This window comes from Acyrthosiphon pisum, chromosome A2, assembly GCF_005508785.2.
Source record: "Acyrthosiphon pisum isolate AL4f chromosome A2, pea_aphid_22Mar2018_4r6ur, whole genome shotgun sequence".
In the NCBI taxonomy this organism is placed as follows: domain Eukaryota; kingdom Metazoa; phylum Arthropoda; class Insecta; order Hemiptera; family Aphididae; genus Acyrthosiphon; species Acyrthosiphon pisum.
Genome location: NC_042495.1, coordinates 47135510 through 47152382, shown reverse-complemented (window position 1 = coordinate 47152382; position 16873 = coordinate 47135510). Strand labels below are relative to the sequence as shown.

The following is a 16873-nucleotide window of genomic DNA, read 5'->3' as shown; positions in this document are numbered from 1 at the left end:
TTAGGAAAGAGCCCTTAGTTTTATAAGTAAATATAAAAAAAAAATAAGAATAACATGTTGTTTATTTGTAGATATGTTGAAATATGTTATTTTATTTTTATTTTGTATAATACCGTATTATACCAGTATTATACCGTATACCGACTGTGGTAATCGGGAGCCCGGATCATAAAATACAAACGGGTGCCCGGGGTGCTACTTGGTGTATAGCACCCTGGGCCAGTCCGCCCTTGGTTACTGATAGACAAAAGACATAATAATAATATGCATCTATTCTATCTAAAAATATCTTTACTATACACTATACAGTATATACACAGAATGTATGAACGGTAAAATGTAATGTGTTAACTATAAAAATATGTTTTTATTAAGTATGTTTTTGATACTGTAATGAATCCGTAATGAAAAACTGAAAACACTAGAAACGTTTTTTTAACGATTGGCCTGGAGGTGGGAAAAAATTGGCTTCTTTAATTGTTTGCACACCTTAAAAAAAAACTGAAAAGGCGCCCCTGGCGTCCGCTCCTATATAATAGAGCGTTCGAATAAACTACTCTAAACTCGTAAAGCAGAGCTATGAAAAGAACCTTATTACATTTTATACAATATAACATGTTTTAAAAACTAACATTTTCAATTGTATAATGTATTATTTATAAGATTCAACAGATAAGACAAAAACTACCACTTATATTAATATTATATCGCAATATAATGTATAGTTTTATCTTTATAATAATTATTAATTGTTGAGAAAAAATCCAGAAAGCTTGTGAGTATAATAATATTATGAATCGTCAACGGTCAACTCGTAATAAAGGTTAGATATTATTTAAGGTTGATACCGAACCACTCGCTATGGATCACTCGGTCCTTGTGTTCATCTCAAGTTCACAAGAAAACCATATAATATATTATTATGTGAATGTGACACAAATGGAAAATGAAAATTAACTTTTTAATTACATTTCTGGAATTCCGCGGGCTGTGGCTATATAAAAACGCCGGAAAAACAAACAATTGTCCAGACAATAGTAATTGTACAGTGTACACGCTCCACAATAATAACGCTTCATGCATAGAAAGGTCACGGGGGTTTTGGGGGTTATGACATGCATCATCATATTTATATACCTCCCAGTAATTACGCCACTATCGTACAAGTAGTCAATTACAAAGTAGTTTTGAAATGTTATAGCTGTATTACACACACACACACACACACACACACTTTTGTATGTTTACATGTATACGCCCAAATGATTCGATAAGATAATTACATTATATTAAACCGGAAACTCCTCCCGCGAGAGACGAGCTAGCCGCGGCATCGATTTCAATCGTATATAGTTTTGGAATAATATTTTAAGCAATTATTGGGCAACGATGACAGTGTTTCTATATAGGTACGCTGGCCGAATACCTACGACGTGGTGGCGTGTTCAATGCTCACAAGACACGGCCGACGTGTGTTTTCCGATTCCGTCAGTTTTCCATAATATTCAAGTCTCTAGTCTTATATATGCGTCGACGGGTCGTATATTATACACTTATTACAACAATTATTATTGTTATTCGCATGTGTGTTTTACCTTAAACAGCATTGTTATACTATACCAGATGTGTATTTACTATTCAAAATCTTAATTCATAAACGCCTTGACTGTCATTATAGTATGCCAGTACAACCAGATCAACAGACAACTTTATTGGTATATTTTTTTTCAATAACAGAAAATATTATGCATGAAGTATTACATTCAAACCGTTATTGAATGTAATTGACGATTACATTAAACGTTTATGATTGACCATTGCAATTAAAATTTTTCCTATACATAGGATATTATGTTTCTGAAAGATTTCTTTCATATTTCTACCTAAATAAGTTATATTAATTTAATGTAGTCACGTGGAATATTTATCAATTATCATTCTCATATACCATATTATTTTGTGTTGTTTTAATTATTATATATTATTATAGGTACATGTGTATATGTATAATAAATAATAATAGATGTAAAATGAAAAATGTGTCAATAGCACAAAGAATATTATATAGCCCGATACAAATTATTGAAGATAATAATTATATATAGGTATTATTTATCTCATAAATTACAAATTCTCTCTTTTCAGAAAAACAATATGATTTATAATTATGACTAACATAGTGCCTAATTGTTATTTTACGATCACATGATTGAATTTGAATAATGAGAATAAATTATATAAAACAAATTATAGCATCAAAAAGAAAAAAAAAATAAGCAACGTAAAAGCATATCCCTAAATCCATCCCAACCCAACACGTTAAGTTTCGCATAATAAATCCATTTACGAGTCAGCATAAACATTAATTATGTATAAAATATAATCAATAAGTACCTACAACTAATGATTGGGGATCATCTACAGATTATAATATTCTATATTCTACGATGTAGAATTATTCTATACCGTAAAACCGGGTGAATCAGAAACTGATGGATGAATAAAAACAAAATCAGTGTTTTGCTCGATGTCCCCACAATCGAGTTTTTCATATTATCAATATTTTTAATTTATATTATCGATTGTCAAGTAGTGTAGTTTTCAAATAATTAAGGATTATTATTTTATTGTTCCTCCATTATAGCCAAACATTGATAAGAAAATCGTGAATTTTTATAAAATGTTGTTTCTATTCACAATTGAACAGGGTGAAAAACAAATCATATTAAATCTATATAATTTTTGTAATACTCATGTATGGGTGAATAGAAACAGCATACTTAAAAATAAATATAAAATCTTTTTTGAAATTTCGGTTTTTTTAATTTTAATGATTGTATTGTGTGTTTTAAGACCCACATTTTAAGGTATTACTATGCTGTTTTATTATTTCCATTCCAAAGTTATAAGCTTTTGAAGTTGAAAAGTGTTTCTATTCACCCGGTACTGATGGAATCCATTATAATGCCTACGGCCTACCTATATCATGTTAAAAATAGAACCTGCACAAACGACAAACAAATCTTCAAATATTAATAATAAAATATTTAATTAAGTCAATTTAGTGGTAAGCACGATATTTTGTGTGTTTGTATGTCAAATATAAAATTATCATCAAATAATATATTTGTAATTTTTTTTTTATAAAACCAATTACGTGTATTATAACTATATGTACGATAACGAAAGCTGCATCAACGGAGGGTCACAACGAACGCAGATATGCATAATATGTACAACTCGCGTATACCTTCAATGAAATTTAGTACCTATGATAGGTATGTTACGACTTTCTAAAGATATTTGGATTTTTCTATCAATTCGAATTAATTGCACGACGTGATTTACGTCTGTACGGCCTGCAGACAGCCTACGATATTAAAATAATATTATAATATGGTACGTGGCACAGAGTCAGTCGAAATCTTATTATTATAAGAATCTCGCAGGAGTCGATTCCAAAGATTTATCATATTATCATTACCTGCAATCGGCATGGATTGGTGTAGGTCCCTATATCATAATTCAATATTCGTGTATGTCTACTTAATAGTTAAATACTTATCATAATAAGCAGTGTTGTAGGTACACTTTAGGGCGTTATTGAGCATACGTTATCGAGCGTATAGTTATAGTATACGTATAATATTATAGTCGTATTATCGCATCGACGATCTACCGAGCATGGTTGAAACCGAAACAGCCGTCGAAACCAGCAGACAGTCTGTAAAATTATTATTACCCGGCGAATCCTCATCCGAGCGAATATTAATACCTATCGTGTTGCGCGTTTCACGAGATCCCACGAACGGAATATACACCATAATATTGCTTGATTAATGGCTACGGCTGTTTAGAAAATAATTTTATCCGATAACCAGTGCTTGATTTGTGGGGAGGAGGGGGAGCGTAAGGAGCCTGAGTACACAACTAAATTTTTCAGATATTCTAGCGTAGTAAGTGCCGTATCCCTACTTATTTTTTCTAATTAGGACGCATAATCGTCCCGATTCTAAGTTTAGGATTTTTTTTACAAAATTACAATAGTTAGGTAATATATTTTTTTTTCTAAAAAATCAAAAAGCCATCAACAGGTATGCCGCCAACGCCTAAGTTCGAAAAAAGTAACATTTTCCTAATTTTTTTTTTTATCAACGTAAATGTTGTCATTTATATAAACAGTATAGCGCAGGTCGAAACGTCAAAATAAGCTTCTTCCTTTAAAAAATCTAAGTAACATAAACGTCGTTTTAAAAACTGTTTTCAACTCCTTTCCTAGGTAGAACAATAATTTTTTGAAATTTTTTTTGGTGTAAAGAAATCAGTATTGTCTCAGGCGTGCGTACCTATTGTAGGACACTACCAACTATATATGGAGTAAAGAACCAAAGTATTTGAATATCTGCTCTTGAAGTATAATATTAACTTTTAGTAGCTAAGCGCCTAAGCATTCTAAAAATCAAAAAAATTTAATTTAATTAAGAATCGTAGGAAAAACTAGGTGGAGTAATTTATGAATCACTCTGTATATATAAAATATAAATCTTTATGAATTATGTGTACGGTATGCGTAAGTTATTAATGTACAACTCAACGCGGCGGATTTTCAGTTTCTATAGACACGCTCAGCAGTGTTTAATTTGGTGCTAATGTTCACGGCCGTGCGTCAAACAAAATAAATGCAAAATATGTGTGTTGGTCGTTCCACAGATTAATCGTTGCAGTAATTATTGGTCACTATAATATATATTATACACTAATAAATGATTTATACACTTTTCACGCTGCAGCGGCATTTAACTTCAATTCGTCATGCATGGTTCAGCGGCGAAAAAATTGACTAACACTAAATAGTTTATTGAATTTGTGTTATAATATAATATACGAAGTGTATAATATTATATTGACCTACGTTACAAAATGTCTCGATTGTTTATTCGCGAAATAATATCAGCTATTTTATATAACAATATATTTTTTTATCCTTTTGTGTCTCACTTATAATAATACACTGAATACCTCCTAGTATATTGGTTATTTTCCAATTGTCTATTGCTGGCGATTTTCGTAAGGCGAATAACAACAGGCACCTATTATATGGTACGTTATGGTATATATAGGTAATTCAGCCGTACCGCGGGTATTAAATTAATTCGGATGGAAATAAAAGTATGATTATATGTTTATATTTACTTATAATAATATAAGCATATAATATAATATGTTTATTAACTTTTGTAAACTTTAATTTAAAAATCACCTATGCGTACGACCTACCTACATCTATAAAATTGTAATTGTATATCATTATAATAATATACTATTCGTAAAATTTTTTTTAATTTCAATTTTTATAATTCCAATTTTTATAATTATAATAATCGTTTTAATATCATTATTCATGATTGCACGGGTTTTCTATTTAATTTTTAGGTACTAGCTTGATTGTATATACATAATTGAAAAGTTTTTCTGATAAATTAAAATAATTAATATATGTAAATAAAAAACTATGTTATTAATGTATCTTTACTTTTACATTTTTTGTTTCTAATTAGTTGGCCAAATACTTCAACTTATAGTTAATATATTAAATTGCTAACATATTACAGTGATTAGTTAAACTAGCAATGAAAAATTACCAATTATTTAAATGTATATTATATTGTATACTTTTAGAGTTAAATTATGTATAATAACTTTTCTTCAGACATCACAGCATGTGTAATTATACGATAATAATATGGTTGGGTGCCAAGCCGTTTTACTCGTTAATCATTATTATTTATTTTTTACGTTATCGTGACCATTAATTATACAGTATTTTATGTTATACTTATTTAATTTACATTGTTATGACAGGTAATACACACTTTTAACATAGGTACATCTTATATTGAGTTGTAATGATATATGGGCCATATTAAAAAAGTTAATGCGCGTAGGTGAGTACCTATAAAACATTATACTTTATTGTTTTGTTTACAGCTATAATAATATTAACACTAAAATATATTCATAATAATAAAGTTAGGTACTGAAATTTATTACGTAATTAAGTCGTCAAACATGCGTACACAATACATGATAACATTAAGCGTAGGCTGCTTAAAACAACGGATCTTTTGAATCGTTTCCATAATCGTTATCGTTTTATTCGTAGCAACATAATATTATTTGTATGGTACGCATGTCAATCGAATAAAAAAAAACTAACTGTATAACTACTATATAGGATAAGCCATATGCAGTAGACACGTACTAAAACCCAGTCGTAATAATATGCCACTTACACAAATGTATATACGACACCGTAAATTACACTGCTGAAATGCGCGTAAACTATATGGGACTCGTATTTACAAACGGAATGGATATCATTATACGTGAGTATAGAAGCCTGTAATTTTGTTGGTGATCTGTGAATAAAATACCCGAAATTATTGTTATCATTCGGATCTCGTAGGTAGTATAGTCGTACACTCGTTGGTACTTACTATTATAGTTATACCATGGGAGTATATTGGGTACTCGCATGCGTTTACGTCGGAACCAATTGGCAAATGAGAAAGTCGCGATGTCGACATAGATAATAATAATATTATAATTTAACAAAATGTAGACATTTTCACAAAAATATTATAGTCATAGTTAATACATATTGTATATTATTTATATGCTATACTATGTATTGTGTACACAAAAAAAAATCATAAATAATAAATAATAATAGGTATAGGTACATAAACAAGTCGCACACTCAACGTGTGTGCCGAACATTATCAATAATTACAAGAATTCAACTAATATATAATATAAATATATAATCGTAAATGAATAAAACAAATTTCCGATACAGTTAAATTTACAATATATTTATGGTATACATTTTATGTATTATTATATTATATACTATAAAAGTTCAATATACGAGGTTTTAATATTATCTAATTATGTTAGTACCGAAGTACCTAAGTATTTAAAATATTTTATAAGTTACATGTAAGTATACTTAATCTCCGGTACCTACGTTTAATCGAGCAAACTCATATAATATATAACTACGATTGGAAGAGAATGATTTTCGTATAGAATTAAGTAGGTACGTAAGTATTATAAGCGTGTGCTGAGTACTGATTTTTATAACGTGCTATAATTATTACACATTTACACTCAAGGGTAATATAAAAATATAATATTCAACCTATAATTTGCAGAAATTTATTTTCAAAGTGTTATTTAAATTTTTTACTTAGAGGATGAATTTATTCATATTATAGTTAATTGTTTTTATCAATTTTTGACACCTTAACTGCTTAAGAACATCCAGAGTTCTGCAGGCTTCAATACTCTAAGTGCCTGTACACGTCATTACAGATAACAAGCGAATTATAATATTTTAGTCATCAAAAATAGTTATTGTTTAATTTTTATTTGGATGGAATTATGTATAAATGCGTATAATACAGTAAGTATTAGTATCATTTTAGGTGCAACTGAAATTTTTTATTTTATTTTTTTATTGGTTTCGACTAGTATAACTAGCGGTCCTTTATGGTTTTGGATGGATGATTAGAATCAGCTACCTAATATGAAACAAGATGCACAGAAAATGTGCCACGTACGCCTACTGTGCAGTAAATAATTGTACCTACAATATTACTTGTACGTCCACCGAGCGGCCGGCAGCTCGTAAAGCGCCTCGAACGGCGACACGTAAGGCAAATACTGCGGCTGATGATGGTCCTCGCCGCCGTACTGATGGTGATGGTCATCGCCGCTGTACTGCTGGTGATGGTGATCTAGCTGTTGGCGCTGTTGCTGTTGGTGTCGGTAGCTCTGCTGCAGTGCGTCAGACAACACGTACCGGTGACCGCCGGCGCTGAGTACCGTTTCCGCGGGTTTAGCGCCCATGTACGCAGATATCTCGGCCAACGTCAGCCGGTCGTCCGAACCGTCCGCGTCCACGTCCGCGTCTTTGGTCGCCTTGACGGATGATGACTGCGATGGCTGTACGGCCGCCGTGGCAGACCTCACTGCGTCGGCCGTTCGCTGTTGTTCATGATCGTGGTGTAGGGCCTTCTCCCTGTCGGCGGGCGTAGGCGGTTGCCGCTTGTACTTGGCGCTGTACACCTGCTGCATGTTCGGATGGTTCTGTTGCTGTTGCTGCTGCTGCTGATGCTGTTTTCCGAACCCGTCGCCGTACAGATCTTGGTGCCGGTTGGCAAAGTGCTCGTCCATTGCCTCGTGCACCAACTGTCTGAGCTTGTCCATCGGGTCAGCCACCGCGTCCACTTCGTTGGCGGCGGTCGACCGCGGAGGTGCGGTGGGCCGAATGACGCGCATCGGCACGTGCACGATGCCCGCCGGACGCGTTTCGTCGGCGTACCCGACGGTGGAGGCGGCGGCGACGATGACGGGACGCTTGCGTGACCGACCACCAGCGACGGCCTGCAGCGGCGGCCCGTAAGCGTAAGCGGCCGATTCGTGGTCAAATTCACGCATGTCGCCGTAGTCTAACGACGACACGGGCAATGGCGCTGACTCGAAACCGTCATCGTAGTCCGCTCCACCCGCCGTGTCGATATAGTTGACGTGCTGAGGGCGCAACATCGGAGCCGGTGATGGTAACCGCCTGTACCGCGAACCGGTCGCCGAAGGCATCGTCGGTGGCCCACCAGACATGGACGGCCTGCGTCGTGGCCTCAGCCCCCGCCTTCCACCGCCGGGTTTCGTCCTGAACTTGGGCCTCTTCATCGGCTGGCCCGGGTTCTTGTTGTATGCCCTGCGCTGCGGATATGGCTGGAACGCGAATGCCGCCGACTGTTGGTAATACTGTCTGCCTGACCGGTGGCCGTCGACGGCCGCCGGAGTCGTGGTCGACTCGGTAACGCTCGTTTCGGGGTGCGGGTTGCCGCCACCGACACCTGCGGCTAGTCTGTCGAACGGATCTACTCGGTTCTCTTCGTCGCTGCTCGCCAGTGGCTGCAAGTCCCTGTATGTTCGGTGCCAATAATTTTTGTAAAACGCATTTGTACACATTGTATGTAATTCGATCGAATAGTCGGTCTACGTATCATACGATCTACTTCCGCAAGTCATGCGTTAATACCAATTCGGGTGCCTATTGCAATAACTCATATTTTGTAGTTATATTTTCGCGTTCAAATATTAGTTACGAAAACTAGTGGAATAGTACGTACTACACGCATGTCATGCGTGTACGTAATCGATATAAAAGACACGGTGAAATAAATACATTGTATATTGTTTAACATCCCGATCGCAGACCGAATTCTCGATTAAATCACATATTTTTATTTTATTTTTATGACAATACAGACCGAGGCCCAAACACATTAACTGATAAATATATATGATGATATAGATGTATAATTATAAAAACAATTTTTTTAAAAATATTTTAGTTATAATAATAATAATATTAATAAAAGACCCAGTTGATAGTTTATGGATAGTTAAAAGCGGGTTTTTCATTAGCGGGTTCACACTATAAATAATATTAATTGTTATTTTTGCAGTATTTATTTTATGTTTGGGAATATTAGATGATGGGTATTCAGATGCCTAGATGATCCTGTAGCGGAAAACTTGACGGAAGAGACTTGAATATTAACAACTTATAAAGTACATTGTACCCCTTCCCCTCCTAGTCATTCACTAAGAATTCCCATATTTTGTACTTTTCCCGTTTGAAACTGAAAAATGAAAGTTCGTGAATTCATAATCATAAGTTTCTCGTTTAATACGTTTTTGTACACACGATATATTATAATATATACTATGTATAGCTATTATTATAATGTGTCGCGTTTACGTATATTCGTTATACCATTCACAGTTTTCTGCAATAAATTTCAATAACGGTCACTATTCGTCTACTCACGACTGAGCATAACTTACAATTCGAGACATACTTTCTTTTGATAAATCATAATTCTACTAAAATTATTGTATAGTGTCTGCAACTGACAACTGTCAACTGCATTCAAACATTATATTAAGCTTCTTTTACTGAATCATCAAAATAGTTACCTCGAAAACATCGTAATATGCAGTGGTAGTGCGAATTTCATAATATATTGCCGGTTTTATTATTGAATCATGTTTTGAATTCCTAGTTTACTGAGGCCGCAGCTGCAAGTTTGCGACAATGACATGATATTTTACATAACTAGGTAAGTATATAGATATACATTTTCATACCTATATAATGCCGGATATTCATCTTTCGTAGAATAAATAACAACATGGGTTCATTCGTATCAAGTTGTTAATAAATTGTTTGAAACGGTTGCTTGTAGGTAGGTAACGCTACTATTATAATATGATTATAATCGATTGATGTATTAAAGCGGCAAACACGTTTTGAAAAAAAATCATTAGAGAAGAGAAAAAACGAAAATTTCAAAATGTATAACGTTTAACGCGAAGACGTGGCTGGAAATTACTGGAATACTTGATGCATAATATTATGTACCTATACCATACCTATAATAATAAGGAGGACGTGCATCTTCCTTTTTGTATAATATGTTCCTATTATCCTCGTAGTGATCGCCTCGGGTACACATCGGTTGCCAGTTACCCCGATACGTGCATATCCGTTAACAACTGGTTTTTCTATACGACGGTCCCGGGCAGACAATTCGTATCGGTATTATTCATGCGGTCTTCTCTATATTATTTCACGATTTGTGTTAATAATTATTATTATACCGCCTAAAGGGCCAATAACAGCATCATTATACGAATAACCCTAATAGTACCTACGGTATAGGTTTTAAATAGTCGATATACCTACTGTGATGGACCTAATAATTATTATACTGAACATCAAAATGTACATATTGTGTTAGGCCGTTAGGGGATGAGTATAATAGTATAGGTAAAATACTATATACATTTTAGTGTCTGTAACCATCATAGGCGTAATCTGGCGGCAGAGGTAGTAAGACCCCCCTGATATTTTACAATGGTGGGGGGGGGGGGGTGTTAAATATATAGCATTAAAGCTCCAATTGATTGTACATGTACTATGTATATTGCAACACTTTTTAAAAAAGAATTCATTATACTTGAATATTATATTTCTGTGTACGTTTTATGCAATACTTAGTCATTTTAATATGGATAATACCATTTCGATAAAATTATATTAGTTTTATAATCCTAAAACGCTTCAATGACTGCTATCTTTAGTGTTTAAAGGAATACATTAATTATCGTTGGTAAATTATTTGAGAGGTAGACGGGTGTTATTAGAGATAATAGGTAAACAATATTTATAACATTTATTGCCCTCTCCGCTGCAATAGTTTAATCCACTGCTAACCATGATAATAATATTATCATAGTTAGCATATTGTGTTGTCTGCCAGGTTATACGAATTTGGGGGATAGATTTTTTACTTTATTTAATATTTTGTCTCTAGTGTCAATCGATTAATATTTTTAAATCAACAACAGATATTTGTATGTTTTTATTGAATTTGAACAAACTTACGTGCAATGAGCAACAACCAGGAATGAAAGAAAAATCAGCACCTGAAATCCATAAACAAATAATAATATTATCAAATAGGTCCGAAAACATACTTTTTTGTTTAAGCTTATGTATACTATTATTATGCATAATATCACGATTACCTATGTCATTTGGTTAAGTTCTGCTACGTATAGGTAATACAAATTTATGGAACCAACCAAACTATTCGAATATAGTATAGGATACAGCTACGAGGTTACAGACTACAGCAATTATTATGGTGACCAATATATAACAATAGTGCTTGGAAAGTTCCTTTTAAAAAGGAATTAGTTCACGTCACGTTCTTCTTGTTAAAAAGGAACTAATTCCTTTACCGTTCCTGTCTTGGAGAAAGGAACTAGTTCCTTCCTCGTTCCTTTTTAATGTGAAGTACAATAAAATTAAAAAACATAGGTACATTTTTTATACTATAATTTTTTTAATTTAAACCAGGGATGGAAAACGTTTTTAATTTTTTCATTTCCGTTTTTGTTTATTGATTTAAAAAATATAATTTTTGTTTAACGTTTTTAAACGTTTTTGATCATTAAATTTTTGATTAATGTTTTTAAAAACGTTATTTTTCTATATTGTTTTTAATTAACATTTTTAAAAACGTTATTTTTCCATATTGTTTTTGATTAACGTTTTTAAAAACGTTATTTTCCTATTGTTTCCAAATAACGTTTTTGATAATATATTTTTTTTTATATTATATTCTTATAACTTTTAACTCTTAAGTTATAATAGTAACGCGCAATATAGAAATGCACTAAAAAGTTGAAAATTAAAATTAATTATTATATATATATAAAAAAAAACAATATTATCAAAAACGTTATTTGGAAACAATATATATTATATATTTCGTATAATATATTGTATTGTATATATTGTATAATATATATTATATACAGAATATATTATATTCTTATAACTTGTAACTTTTAACTTTTAAGATATAATAGTAACGCGCAATACAGAAATGCACTTAAAAGTTAAAAATTAAAATTAATTATTCTTAATATTTAATTTTTAAACCAAAATTATAATTTATATAAACATTAGAAAATACAAAATTTCACAATGTGGCACTCGATTTCTTACGTAACGATTTTCTTATTTTATATAATTAAAAAACGAATGACTGTAGAAACTTGAAAATTTCACTGAATGTTTATATTAGCATTTTATATATACCATACAGTTTTGAAAATATTTTGACTCTTTTTGAGCTGTTGACGGACATTTTCAGTTTTCAATTTTTTTAGTTTTTTTTTTTCTATAAATATCAATAAAGTTTTATCTATGGGGCCAAAAAGTGTAAAAAAATAATAAAAGGCTCCTGATACATTGTTACAATAGCAGTTGAAAAATATTAAAAATACATAGGCACAATTATTTTTATAAGCATTTGAAGTTGAACTATTTTAGTTATTTTGTTGTGATTATATAATATTATTTGTGGGTACTTGAAACTTCTAAAGTATACTATTATGTATCTATGATAGTACCACGGTTTGTTGTTGATGTATAACGCGTAACTAATGGATATTGTGATATGATTAATTTGGAATTTATTATTGATACCTATTATAGGTCAATTTTTTTTAATACCATAGATAAGTATACCTATAATAGATATGTCTAATACCTAGACTGACAAACCGTCTCCGCTCAGAATCGTTTTTCTTATACAGTGATATTATATCATTGAATTCAAATTTAATACTATCCATTATATTATAGTGACCCACTAGTAACCTACTGTACAGCAGAGCGACATCCACTTACCCACCTTTTTTCATGTTGGTATGTTTAAAACCAACCAAAATAAATTATCTGTATTGATTATTATGTTTTTTGCAATAATTCAATTTTTGTCGAAATAAATCATTATTTCATTAAACAATACAATTAAGTGTCCAGATAATTAAGCTGATAAATGTCCAAAATAAGCCATAACGGTTCTATAACCGTTATTATAGGCTAGAAAAAAACACATTGAGTTTATGTACAGTAGTAAGTTACATTTTTCTAAGAAACTGCAAGAACCAAGATACTGGAAAATTAGTTAGGTACCTATTTATTTTCCATTTGCGAAGTCACCTATATGGGTGGGCACCATAGGGGCGTTGAACGGCAGAGAAATAAAATAAAAATTAATTTATGTTTTTAGATTTCCAGAAAATTACAAAACAGCCGTATTCGTTACTAAATTATACCGCTTGGGAAGTTGGCTGGCAAATAATACTATTTAGGTATTAATCATAGGTATTATTACGTATTAGTCATTACTTATGAGAATTTGGTATTTTTGTCACGACAATTAAGTGTCAATACGTTGTTCAGATTTGTCGAGAGTAATTGATTATACAAATATGTATACATTTATTAGGTATAAGAAATAATTTAATATTTCGAGATTTAGTTTAATCAGAATCAATTAATGATTTTAATAGATTTTATTTCTAAGAAAATAATTATTAATATCACCTTTGATTGATTGTAAAATTGTTCCTGTTAATTTATTATTATTATAAAGCAACTAAGGACAGAATCGAACTCACAACAAGAAGTACATACAAAATTATATATCACATGCAGATTGTGAAAACAAAATTATTCGGGTTTCGGGTTAACCCGAATGTTTTATTCGGGTATTTTGAAAACAGAGTCATTCGGGTTATATGGGTTTCAGATATTTGATTTTTTGAGAGTTTTTAGAGGTTTTAGGGTTCCCCTTAACTCGCATGTTCATGTTTTTATATATAGACCAGGTACAATGTATTTAACAATTTATGACAAAAGTTACAAATGTATGATTTCATTTATAAATTATTTTAAATGTCATATTTTGTCAATTATCGTATATACCTATACATCTATATTTTTCAGAAAACCTTTTCATTAATCCCCAATTTTAGTATTGTTTTTTAAAAAACAATAATAACCTTAGAGGAATTTAAACTAATTCATAACTAGATAAAGTAAGTTATACATTTACAGAGTGATCCTTTTAAGTGTCTTCACTCTTCACTGACCTTGACTCATTGTTTGAAAAGTTTTAACTTTTTTATAAATTTCATTTGAACATAATTTATTTGATGTCATTGCAAAATAACATTAATTTTATAATTTTTACCGTTTTAGTTTTATACGTTTTTACCATTTTAAGTGATAACATAGTTTTTAATTTCATACTCCGAAGCAAAATACTATTCTGAATATTTGGATAGATAAAGTACATTGAATATTGAACGAATAATTACTAATTAGTTATAAGTTTTATATCTTATATGTATTTAAAGTTGAGAGAACTTCAGAGAACAAACATTTTGCGGGTTACCAATGCGTTATATACCTATTATAAATTATTTTAGATTACAATAATTGTTTAAAATACATTATTTATATGTAACAATACGATTGAATAATATTAATTCAAATGTAAATTATAATTTTTGGAACCTGAAAAACACGAGGTAATTCAAACCTTTACATTTAATTTTAGTAAGTACTTAAAAAGGATTTTCAATTTTGAATTTCTGAAGATATAAATTGTGTATAAAACTGTTTCACTTTTTCATTGAAAACATATTATGTTCTGAAATTTATATAATTTAAAATTTCACCATCTGCTATAAAGTTATATTAAATGTAATATAAAATGATTATTGTAATCGCAATAATCATACATTCATATCATTTTTTTGTATGAAACATTAAATTATTTGTAAATGAAACCAGAAAGTGTGTATTTCAATAGCGTCTCGTAAACAAAAAAAAAATTGAATATGTGTTTTAAAATTCGTCTGTTAATATTGACTGTGTAAATAGGTACCTAATATGAATATAAAAATCTTAGACGTTATAAAAACCCGTAAAATGAAATTCTAGAAGGTGTTCCTATCTATATAATATGATAGTTGGAAATAAAGTATCGAAAAAATATATACATAAATATATTAGATTTATAAAATAATAGCATGATACGTAAATATCTCTTGTACCTAGGTATATGTTCAATGTACTCACCATTTTTTTATCCGTTTTCATGGTCGAAATTTAAAAATAAATCCACAGCTGTTGATCGATTTGATAATCGTCTCTGATATATCTTGAATTATTTTGGTATATTTTATATTATACAATATAATATAGTAGCCTTAGACGACCCGTGTCCGGCGCATCTTGGAAATGCTAGTAGCGCGTTAAAACTTTTCAATACTTAAACTCTATATTATTATGTTATATTATTATTAATTTATTGCAGTTAGAACCGCGTAAATAACATAACTATGATCAAATATCGACGCAGTACTACCCGAAATCGAACGAGAATCGCATTGTGGAAATGTGCAGTCTGACCGTGTTTGTGCATTGGCATTGAATCTAAGACGCACGATGACCTCTAATTACGATCTTTTATAAGCTTCTAGGAGACCGGTTGCGAGGGAGTCGCTGGAGGGAGTGCGAACATTGCGGTGTGCGTATATTGTATAGGCATGCAAGTATGATATTACTGGTATATACCATAATATGTATATATATGTAGGTAACAGCTATATACCTATACCCGCCTATACCTACCTAACTGTCTGGCTATAGTGGCTATACGATACCGGCGCACAGGCTTTCCACAAATCGCATGGATCGCGTACATTATACACTGTATACCTATACGAATTCAATAGCCGCATCCGACGCCACAAATTTCTCCCATTTCACCATCCGAGGAATGCGCATAAATAGGCGTAATATTATATTAGTATAGTAATTATTATATATGATAAATGCTTAAACGTGTGTACCTGGACGGCTGGATGGAGACTTTGATTGCCCGCGAATACTATATGTCTATACATTATTGTGTAGGTACCTATACACCGTTTGTGACCATGGAATTTTCATTTTCGATTACATGGTCGGTCGTCAAAATATGACACTATACATCCTCTTCTCTCAAAACTCAAAGTAATCGTTAATCTGGGATTTTGGTACGAATGCCAGCAATTTTAATAATTATACATATCTCGGAATTTGGATATCTAATTGTTTTGTGACTTTGCGCCAGTTTACGGATCATCTTATCGAAGTCAAAGATCATTTGCTAACCTTTAAATAGTCTAAACGATATTGTTATAGGCTATATGTATGGAAAATCGTCCAAGTATATTAGCTATTATTTTGAGCAATCAATGATTGGCATTAGAAACTTAAATTTGGTAAAAAATTATAGTCTAAGAATATAATACTATCATTATAGGTAATACGGTTATTGACATAACTTATATGGTAATAATGGTTATTGTTGCTGTT

General features: G+C 31.6%; 1 protein-coding gene across 1 annotated transcript; it reads right to left on the bottom strand.

Annotated features, from left to right (window-relative positions):
- Positions 1–6580: 6580 nt before the first annotated feature.
- On the bottom strand, positions 6581–16000 carry LOC100166202. The gene is made up of 3 exons (XM_001949090.5): positions 15590–16000; positions 11528–11568; positions 6581–8995 (listed from the first exon to the last, which is right to left on the bottom strand). The coding sequence occupies exons 1-3, from the start codon at positions 15608–15610 to the stop codon at positions 7660–7662; spliced, it is 1398 nt and encodes a 465-aa protein (XP_001949125.1). The 5' UTR covers positions 15611–16000; the 3' UTR covers positions 6581–7659.
- Positions 16001–16873: the final 873 nt, after the last annotated feature.

Excerpts from the sequence above, each read along its gene's own strand:
- LOC100166202 (XM_001949090.5), bottom strand. The coding sequence starts at position 15,610 with ATGAAAACGGATAAAAAAATG. Across the intron at positions 11,569-15,589 it reads TGAAAACGGATAAAAAAATG|GTGCTGATTTTTCTTTCATT; the intron begins GTGAGTACATTG and ends TATGGATTTCAG. Across the intron at positions 8,996-11,527 it reads CTGGTTGTTGCTCATTGCAC|GGACTTGCAGCCACTGGCGA; the intron begins GTAAGTTTGTTC and ends CCGAACATACAG.